The sequence below is a fragment of the Apis dorsata genome, unplaced genomic scaffold (assembly GCF_000469605.1).
Source record: "Apis dorsata unplaced genomic scaffold, Apis dorsata 1.3 scaffold_29, whole genome shotgun sequence".
Taxonomy (NCBI): domain Eukaryota; kingdom Metazoa; phylum Arthropoda; class Insecta; order Hymenoptera; family Apidae; genus Apis; species Apis dorsata.
Window position 1 is genome coordinate 334,469 of NW_006263331.1, and position 9,622 is coordinate 344,090.

A 9,622-nucleotide genomic window follows, 5' to 3' on the forward strand; every position below is an offset into this window, starting at 1 on the left:
TACGAGACGAATATCTGCAGAAAGAGAAAGAGAGAGAAAGAGACAGAGAGAGATAGAGAAAGAAGAAGAATGAAAGGATGGCTGAGAGGAAGGGAGAGAGAGACAAACCTTCGACCCTAGGAACTTATCTACCGCGAGGGCAGAATTATCTACCTTCTCCTTCGAGGTGCACGTTGGTCCCTCCTTCCTTCGATACAATAAATAACGATCGTGTTCCCGTAACGCTCATTTTTTTTTTCTTTTTTTTTTTTTTTTTTTTTTTTACTTCGAAAGAAATTCTTTCGAACGTGTGGACCCAAATTTCGATCGGATAGTTACCGATCCGAAAGTTAATCAGCTGCTACTCTACATGATGATACACGTATATCGAGGATGATTTATTCGGAAGATCGCAAGGTGTGTACGTGTTTGGCGAGGATAAAAGAACGAAGGAAAGGAACTAAACTCTCGAGGGGGGTGTCGTGGGTACAAGGAGGGGTGCGCTCGAACCGCTTTCCGTGTGATTCGCCACGCTTTCGCTAGCTTGATAGGGCCGTCGCCCCTGTGAAAGATTGACGGTCGACGATGTCGAACCGAGAGAATGATTACGAGACGGTGAAGCGGACGAACCGTTGCTTATCGTACGTACACGACTCGTTAAACCGTTTCCCTTGGTAAATGTCTCTCCACCTTGTCTCTCCACCTTGCTCTCGTCCTTGTTACCGTCGTTCCAATCTCTATTTCCACCCCCACCTCCACCTCCACCATCTTCCTTCCCACCACCGCGGCCACCATCGCCACCACTTCTATCCTTGCTACCACTGCCTCCCTTGCCGCGATTCTGCAATTCCGGACTCCCGCCTTGTCCTCCAACCTGTTGTTGCCGATGCTCTTGACCTTTCTGCTGACTCGACTGTGTTCTTTGCTGCTCTTGAACCCCCTTTTGCGCCGCCCGATGATTTTGTTCTTGACAATTCTGTTTGTTTGTCGCCGATTGAACCTCGTGCGTTTTCGATTGCACCGGTTGATACGCAGCTACGCTTCCACGATCCTCGTGAGATCGTGGTTGCTCGATCGACACTTGATTGCTCGTCGTTGTCATGGATGTTACTGTTGTCATCACCGAGGACACGGTGATTGTTTCCTGAACATTCCTATTCATTGGTTTTTCACCGATCAACCAGTAGGTGGTCATCGTACCTTTACCCTATAAATAAAACAGAAAATTTTGTAATAAAGAACATAGATACAGGATGAATAGTAGATGATAGGTGATAAAATTTTTAACCTTCAAGGTAACCTCGCCTCTACAAACGAGTTCAAACGTCCCAAAGGTATCCAGAATTTCTTTCGTCTTTGGGCTGACGTGGATCTTTAGAGCTGCAAATGGAAAAAATATAATACATATTCTTAAGAGAAAACGTTTGAAGAAATAAACCATACTGGCATTACCTTCTCCATTACTTTCCATCCTGGATGCAGTGTTCACAGTGTCCCCGAATAAACAATACCTGGGCATCTTCAGACCAACGACACCAGCCACGCAAGGCCCTGAAATAATGATATATATTTTTTAAACACGTTTACACGATTCGTTGTTTTACTTGCGACGCAAGGAGAAATAAAAGAGATATAAATGAAAAACATTGTGGAGACATTTTTACCGGAATGCATTCCAATTCGAAGCTTCAGTTGCTCGTTTGGTCTGTGACGTATTCTAAACGTCATCACGGTGTCTCTTAACGCTAAACTCATCTTGGCGATTTCCCTGGCATGATTCGTTCCATTCCTCACCGGTAATCCTGACACCACCATGTAAGCGTCGCCTATCGTCTCCACCTAAGAAAAATAAATATATATATATTTACAAATTTGCTGGAGAAGAGACGATGTTCGTTTGAAAGCAACGTTACTTTATAAACATCAAAATTTTCTATGATGGAGTCGAAACACGTGTACAGATCGTTCAATAAATCCACCACTTGAAGTGGTGTACTCTCGGCCGAGAGTTTAGTAAATCCTACGATATCGCTGAAGTAGATAGTGACTTGATCGTAAGTTTCGGCTATCACGCTCTGTCCAATTATCAACTGGGATGCGACAGACCTAAAAAAAAAGAAAAAAAAATTGTACTCGACAAACGCATCTTTTTTCTTGAAGATATCACGAATAACAATTATCCTTCATTTACTTTGGTAACAATTGATACAAGAGTTCCTCGCACTTGCGTTTCTCCTCCAGATAATCCGCTGTACGTTCCTCCACCAACGTTTCTAAATTCGTCGCGTACTGCTCCATACGAGAGAGCAGATTATCGAGAATGTTGCTGCTCTCGTAATCTCTGAAAAATGAATATATAAAGGATTACGATAAAAGTCGAGAGATGGACAACTCATTGTACAAGAACTCACTTGTTAATTTTCCTTATGGTCTGCTTGAGCGCGGGAAAATCTGGTCTGTCTGCGGCGTCTTGCGCCCAACATTTCCTCATCAAGGTGGCCACCTGCAAGAGGGGTAGGTTTAGTTTATAGCTAGCAATTAAACGCTCTCGAAATTGCGAGAAATTACCTCTTCCTCGACCGCGGCATCGTCGATCGCCGGTCTCAACGGAGAACCACCTCCTCTTTTCACTCCTTCCACTATTTCTGAAACAAAGAGGAAAAGAGAGAGATATATATATATATATAAGCTACATAAGAAAGTTCTCCTCTATTTCATTATCGCGCGACATCACGTTTATACGATTATAACCAGAAAAGATATACGTATAGCGAGAAACGTGTATTGTACGTCGCGTCGGTTCGATCGTTCGTCTTACTACTACCGTTCAGTGAAACGAGTCTTGCCTGGTCGAACGACGATAGATTGCTTCGCTCGAAGAAAGGTGTCTATACAAGGTTGCGAGATATACATGGTAATTCTCTCGTGAGTGGACTCTTGAAAATAGCTTAATTTCACAATGTCTGTGTTATTATTTTTTGACGAATCTTAGAGTTTAGATGATTGTTATTGAAATCAGCAAAATTTAACGATTAAAGTTATTTCGGTAATTTATTCAAAGCATGATAATAATCGCAAACAAAGTGCTGTTGACAAACGGTTGTATGAAAAGCTACTAAATCAATTACAATAGCTACTACTATTATATTAGATTATTCGAATATTTTAATAAATGATTACTTAAAGTAAACTTTTATTCGAAATTTTTAACTAGTTACTTTCTCTAATTTTTTTAACGCCCAACTCTGATTGAAATTCGAATTGCGAGAGAATTAATTTGTAATTTATAAAAAAAGAAATGGATGACGGAAGAAAATTGGGATTTTGAAGAAGAAAGTGACCTACTATGCCTGTACAAATCCTCCAAGAAGGCGTTGCAAGTTTCGCAGTTGAGGGTGCAATGGGGCCTACGGACTTCGAGCAAGGGGCTGACCGCCCTTCGAGGACTGGCCCCGCCGTCGGGACTTGCGCCCGGCATCGTAGGCAAAGTTAAACTACTCGTGCTCGACGTATTGCTCCTCTCCGCCATTTCCTCTCCTCTTTTCTCTATCTATCCCGATCACCACCATATATTTCTATCCATCATTCAAAATTCCACACTTCCTTTCTTCTCTCTCTCTCTCTCTCTCTCTCTCTCGCTCTCTCTCTCTCTCTCTCGCCACACCTTTTCTTCTTCGCTCTCGCTACCCATACACACTTTATCGTGATATGAAACATGAAAAAAAAGGTGTAAAAATTAAATTTTGCTTCAATGTTCATTTTTATCTATCATTCAAAATTTCATACTTTCTCTCTCTCTCTCTTGCCACACATTTTCTTCTTCGTTCTCGCTATCCATACACGGTTTATCGTGATATGAAACATGAAAAAAAAGGTGTAAAAATTAAATTTTGCTTCAATGTTCATTTTTATCTATCATTCAAAATTTCATACTTTCTCTCTCTCTCTCTTGCCACACATTTTCTTCTTCGTTCTCGCTATCCATACACGGTTTATCGGGATATGAAACAGGAAAAAAAAGGTGTAAAAATTAAATTTTGCTTCTTTGTTCATTTTTATCTCTCATTCAAAATTTCATACTCTCTCTCTCTCTCTCTCGTCACACATTTTCTTCTTCGTTCTCGCTATCCATACACGCTTTATCGTGGTATGAAACATGAAGATTATATAAAGATTAAATTCTGCTTCAATGTTTAATTAATTTAAATTTTGATCAATATCGAATGATCGAGAATGACACGCGATTATTTCTATCGTATTAAAACGATTTTCTTTTTTTTTTTTATTTACGACTATTTTCCATCCCTTTTCGAACAAATTCCATCGAAAATCGCGCAAAAAGAATACTCTGGATGAATAAAACCGATATCATTTTCTCGCTTTTACGCAACTCATTGTTTTCGTATCCGACGAAATATCGTAAACGAGTACCGCATAGAAAATACAAAAGAAAAACGATCGTTCCAACATTTCGTTATTAATCGTTTTATCGTAATCGTTTTACAAAAAAAAGAGAGAGAAAGAGAAGAAGAAAAAAAAAATCGTATTCGATACGATCTAATATTCTCGCTTCACGCTAATGAAAACGAATAATCCCCAGCTAACACCGAGTTATATCCCGTTTATAGTTTTCGTTCCGTACGAAGTAATCAATTAATCGTCGGATCACTGGATACGAAATCAGGGTAATTGGGTTCGAAAAAGCGGGCACTGGGGGGGGAGAGAGAGATGAGTAGACGCGAGAGAGAGAGACAGACAGAGGGGGAGAGGGAGGAGAAATAGAGAGGGAGAGAGAGTCACAACAAGGGCGGGAGGGGGAAGAGAGTGTTGTGGAAGGGAGGCAAGAAGGGGGTGCAGGAGTCGAATATCGAGCAAAAAGGAAAATCGGGCCGCGTAAATGGAACGGTCGAGCGATTGGTAAACACAAGCGCGTAGTCGGAAGCGCAGGCATGCAGCCACGCAGCAGCAGCAGACACGCAAACAATCGAGGCACGCAGCCACGCAGAAAGGCACACGAGCGCGCGCGCGCGCGCGCGCCACACACACATACACGCATACGCACACACGAACACGCGTCCTTCTTCGAAGGGTTGATACGGTTAATTAAACCATGGTGGTGGTCAGACCGACTTAACCGAGGTCCTGACCCCACGGTTCGCCGTACCACAGAATCTATCGTGTCTCTCTCGAATTTCACGTGTCGTCGTCGCACACGATCCTCCTCTTCGTATCCATATACGAGAAAAACAAAGGTCGAAACGAGAGTGGAAGAGAGTGGGAAAGAAAGAGAGAGATAGAAAGAGAGATAGGTAGAGAGAAAGAGAGAGAGAGAGAGAGAGAGAGAACGTGGTTAACGTGGACTCGGGAGAAAGGGAGGAGGAAAACGGAGAAGCGACGAGGAAGCACGCGCGTGGCGAAGGCCGTGGTACGTTCCAGGACGCGTGAAAGCTTCGACTGAGCTTTCAACCCCGGTCTCGAAACGTTCCCAGCCTACTTGTGGCACGTTCCATCCTTTCATCGATCCTGGCGTCCGCGAAAACCGAGGTTGCGAATGCTCGTAAACTTCGTTACCGATTGATCTGACCAGGCGTCATAACTACGCGCCAACCAACCATTTTCCCTTCTCCTACGAGCCGCCCGTCCCCCCGTTTCGTTTCGTTTCGTTTCGTTTTCATCGTTTCTCCCGTTGTACCCACCCGACCACCACCAACGCGATGTGTCGCATCGCGGTCGATACGAAACTGCTATTCTTAGAAACTGCCTTACCGATCGTTCGCTCGATCGGTCGGTTGATTCTGTTCTTTTTCTTTTTTTTTTCTTTTTTTCTAACTCGGTTAGTAAAAGTAAGTAAGAAGGAATATATATATATGTGTGTGTGTGTGCAAGTACGTACCACGCGAGAATACTTGAATATATTGAATATATATAAGAGATATATAAGAAGCAAGCGACTTACCTTGCGGGGAAAAGTCGTAATCTTCGCCCAAGTAAAATGGCCCCTGGCGTACCACGATCTCGTGAACGATTATAGCGAAACTGTACACATCACCCTTCTGGGTGCCCTCGGGTGGCCGCCTTTCCATTCGCAATAATTCCGGTGCCGTCCACAGCTGCCCTGTTCAAACAAGAATATTTTAAGGTCGCGATCCTTGCTACATTCACTATGTACGATAGTGTACATAGACGTGCTTGAAAAATATATATACATGTACATACAGCTGAGCAACCAGCCAGTGTGCACAGAGGGAACGAAAAAGAGGCAAAGGTGTAGTTGACGAGCACAATCAATGGAACGTGGACACGGATCAGTCATTTGACCCGGTTCCTTTGAACGCGACTCTCTTTACCCACCTGCTTTATCCCTTTCCCTCTCGATCTATCTCTCCCCCAACTAAATGAATTCGACTGTACAAAACTGTACTCGCTCACCCCTCCAAAACGCGTAATTGTTCTTGTCGACTTCCGGCTCGCAGTAAGCAGGCCTCCTCAACTCGTGCAATCCAAAGTCGGCGATCTTGAGGACGAAGCGTGAATCGACCACGCAGTTGGACGATTTCAGATTTCCATGACTCTTCACCTCGGACGCGTGAAGATACACCATCCCTCGCACTATATCGTGGATCAACGATCCACGGAACACGCGATCCAATTTGATCTGCTCGTTTTCCAATATATCCTGTTTTCGAGGGGAATAAAATCGCATTAAATGTCGTATTGAAATTTATTCTCATCGTGGAGCGTATGGATGGATATTAAGAGGGAAGAAGCGAAAAAACTTTAATCTCGAGAATTCGATTAAATTTTTAATCGAGCTCGATAACGAATGCATGCCGCGGACGCGGCGGTCACACATCGACCTCGGCCAAAGTTAATCCCATCTCCCTCTCTCCCTCCCTCCCTCCCTCTCTCTCTCTCACTCATACTCTCTCACTCACTCACTCACCGCGGACCGTGAGATAGGTGTACATACACGTATACGTGTATTAACGGCTAGCTGCTATTAGGGGCTAACTTTTGTTCCGCGCGTATCAACAGCTTTGTTACATTCTCTTCGTATGCATCCCCTCGTTACAAGTGTATTACAGTGCATACGAGTTTCGCGAGAAGGAAATTAGAACGGACGATTTAAGAGGGATTGTAATGAAAATTTATCGACCAACCTGGAGAGATCCTTTAGGGCAGTACTCGGTCAAAAGGCAACAGTACGGTGGTTCGATGCAAGCACCGTAAAATCGGACTAGGTGATCGTGTTGAAGATCCTTCATCTGCGCGCGCAAAATAAGATTGAGAATAAATTTAATATCTACGTTTTTTTCTTGAATAATCGATAAACTCTGACTCTAACTCTTTTCCCTCGTTCGATAGGACGTTTTTAAATCGGAAATTTAAAGAAAAACTCACCCGTTTCAATTCCAGCAACAAAGGCCGTGAGATTTCCACCTTTTTCCTCGGTATGAGTTTTATGGCCACTGTAGAGTTCTGCGGCGAATTGCATTACGTACGTATTATGAAAAAACGTTAATTTTCGTTAATTAGGATCCGCGAGCGAGAAAGAAGGAAGGCAATAGAAAGAAAGAAAGGAAATAACACGCGAAGTAAGGTAAATTTAGAGACACGTCGTTTTACCATCAGTAAGGTCGAACCTTGTAAATTCCGGTTGGAATGTAGACGTTTCTGTCTATTTCACCTGGCATACTAATATTTTCGTCCGAGTATATGGTCTGAAAGAAAAGAACGTTTTTTGATTCGAATTTCGAACACTTCCCCGTCTAAGAAATCGCATCGTGTAAATATATCGTAAAATATTTTTCATACGATCTCATTTACGCGATCCAAAAATGGCATAAAGATAAAAGAAATATTCGACCGAGCATTTTATCCGCTTCCCTTTACAATATGTATACACACATATTTTCTTTTTAAAATTCTTCCAAAAATACAATTTTCCACGTGTAAAAACATATATATTATACTCGCTTTCCCATTTTTTCTCTCTTCTCTTTTCAAATAATCCCAACGAAATTTTTTAATTTCGAGGATTTTTTAATCTTTTGATCTTTTGTTAAATTTTTTAATATTTTTATTAAATTATTTGAAAAGAAGGAAAAAAAGAAAGAGGGGAAGAGAAACGAATTGTATGCGAGAGAATTTGCAAAAGTTGAATTAATCATCGAGGATGCACTCAGGTTGAGAGCATTCTTTTTTTTTTAAACTTTCATATTCATAAAGCGATAGTTTTATCACAAAGTGGAGGTATAATATTTCTCATTCACCAGTTGACTACCGCGCATCTTGTTCGCGATCAAGGAAAACATGGAGCCTCGGGTTTTCGCGTTCGGCACGAAGATAATATCGTTCCAGTGCACCTTCCACGTCATAGAAGCTATTTCCGCCTCGAGCTTAAAGTGCCTGGAAACAGGAAAGAAAGAAAGAAAGAAAGAAAGAATTTTTTTTTCCACGTGTTGAAAAGAATTCAAGATAGAGGACGGATTTGCATGGAAATCCGTTTTCACCCGTTCGATATTCGTCGGCGAATGCTTAAAACTACCTCGCCTAACCTCCCCTTTAATTCGCACTGTATCTACGAATCTTGAAATTAATAGGATTAAGATGTTAGGAAAAGGAGAAGAGAGAGAGAGAGAGAGAGAGAGAGAGAGAGAGAGAGAGACGGAGAAAAGACGGGGAAGAGAAGAAATGGAGGCCAATCCCTATTTCTTGATCGAGAGACAGGCAAGCTATTATCGATTATATCTTGCTACCCCTTACCTGTATATGAACACCGAGCCGACGAAGAGAAAGACGACGATAGAGCTCAAGACCATCGAGAGAATCGCGTATCCTGGAAGAGCTGGAGCAAAAGAAAACACCGTGATGAATATAAATTATTATTAACCCTTTGCACTCCAGGCCTCTTTCGCTCGAATCAGCAACTCCAGATTCGGACTCGCGTTTTTGGTGCGCTTGGTGGCCTCATAAGATTACCATAAGATAATTACTCATAAGATAAGATTACACCTCGTAAGATTATACGTAAAGAGCTTAGGAACCTATTTGTGAAGCGATATTCTAAAAAATCAAACATAAATAAATATTGTCGCCGTTCAAGTTGCCGCAACAATCGCAGTGACGCCATTAATTCAAATGGTGACCGAGAGTCACCGTTGGAGAGCAAAGGGTTAAAATTATTATAATATATATATTGTAATAATACTATAATATATATAATATATATATTATGTATATACTATATATAATATTATATACATAATATATATAATTGCTATATTATAATAATCCAAATGCTGGATTATTACAATATGGAGAAGGATCGCTGGAATTATGGCATTAACTCGAGTGGTGACTGAGAGTCATCGTTGGAGAGCAAAGGGTTAAAATTATTATAATATATATTATAATATATATAATATACTATAATATATTATAATAATATTTGCCGCATCAATCCAAATGGTGCCGGAGAGTCACCGTTGGAATTACGATATTAAGTCAAGTGGTGATCGAGAATCACCGTTGGAGAGCAAAGGGTTTAAATTATTATAATATATATATTATAATAATACTATATATAATAAATATTATACTCTAATATATAATTACTATAATATATTATAATAATATTTGC

General features: G+C 41.2%; 1 protein-coding gene across 7 annotated transcripts in view; it reads right to left on the reverse strand.

Annotated features, from left to right (window-relative positions):
- The window catches only part of LOC102670964 (atrial natriuretic peptide receptor 1-like), a 37,768-nt gene that overhangs the window by 19,334 nt on the left and 8,812 nt on the right, over positions 1-9,622 (reverse strand). For 5 of the 7 annotated variants that reach the window (XM_031511624.1, XM_031511634.1, XM_031511645.1 and 2 more), the window contains 14 exons: positions 8,746-8,827; positions 8,253-8,388; positions 7,623-7,700; positions 7,381-7,458; positions 7,140-7,244; positions 6,409-6,655; positions 5,936-6,094; positions 2,548-2,624; positions 2,391-2,482; positions 2,171-2,320; positions 1,893-2,085; positions 1,644-1,818; positions 1,268-1,530; positions 412-1,186 (listed from right to left, as the gene is read on the reverse strand). In XM_031511624.1, coding sequence (XP_031367484.1) covers positions 440-1,186; positions 1,268-1,530; positions 1,644-1,818; positions 1,893-2,085; positions 2,171-2,320; positions 2,391-2,482; positions 2,548-2,624; positions 5,936-6,094; positions 6,409-6,655; positions 7,140-7,244; positions 7,381-7,458; positions 7,623-7,700; positions 8,253-8,388; positions 8,746-8,827 — 2,582 coding nt within the window. In that variant the 3' untranslated portion in view covers positions 412-439. Of the gene's footprint in view, positions 1-239; positions 1,187-1,267; positions 1,531-1,643; positions 1,819-1,892; positions 2,086-2,170; positions 2,321-2,390; positions 2,483-2,547; positions 2,625-5,935; positions 6,095-6,408; positions 6,656-7,139; positions 7,245-7,380; positions 7,459-7,622; positions 7,701-8,252; positions 8,389-8,745; positions 8,828-9,622 lie in introns of those variants that run through there. The other 2 variants (XM_006608225.2, XM_031511627.1) reach the window with 2 other exon arrangements.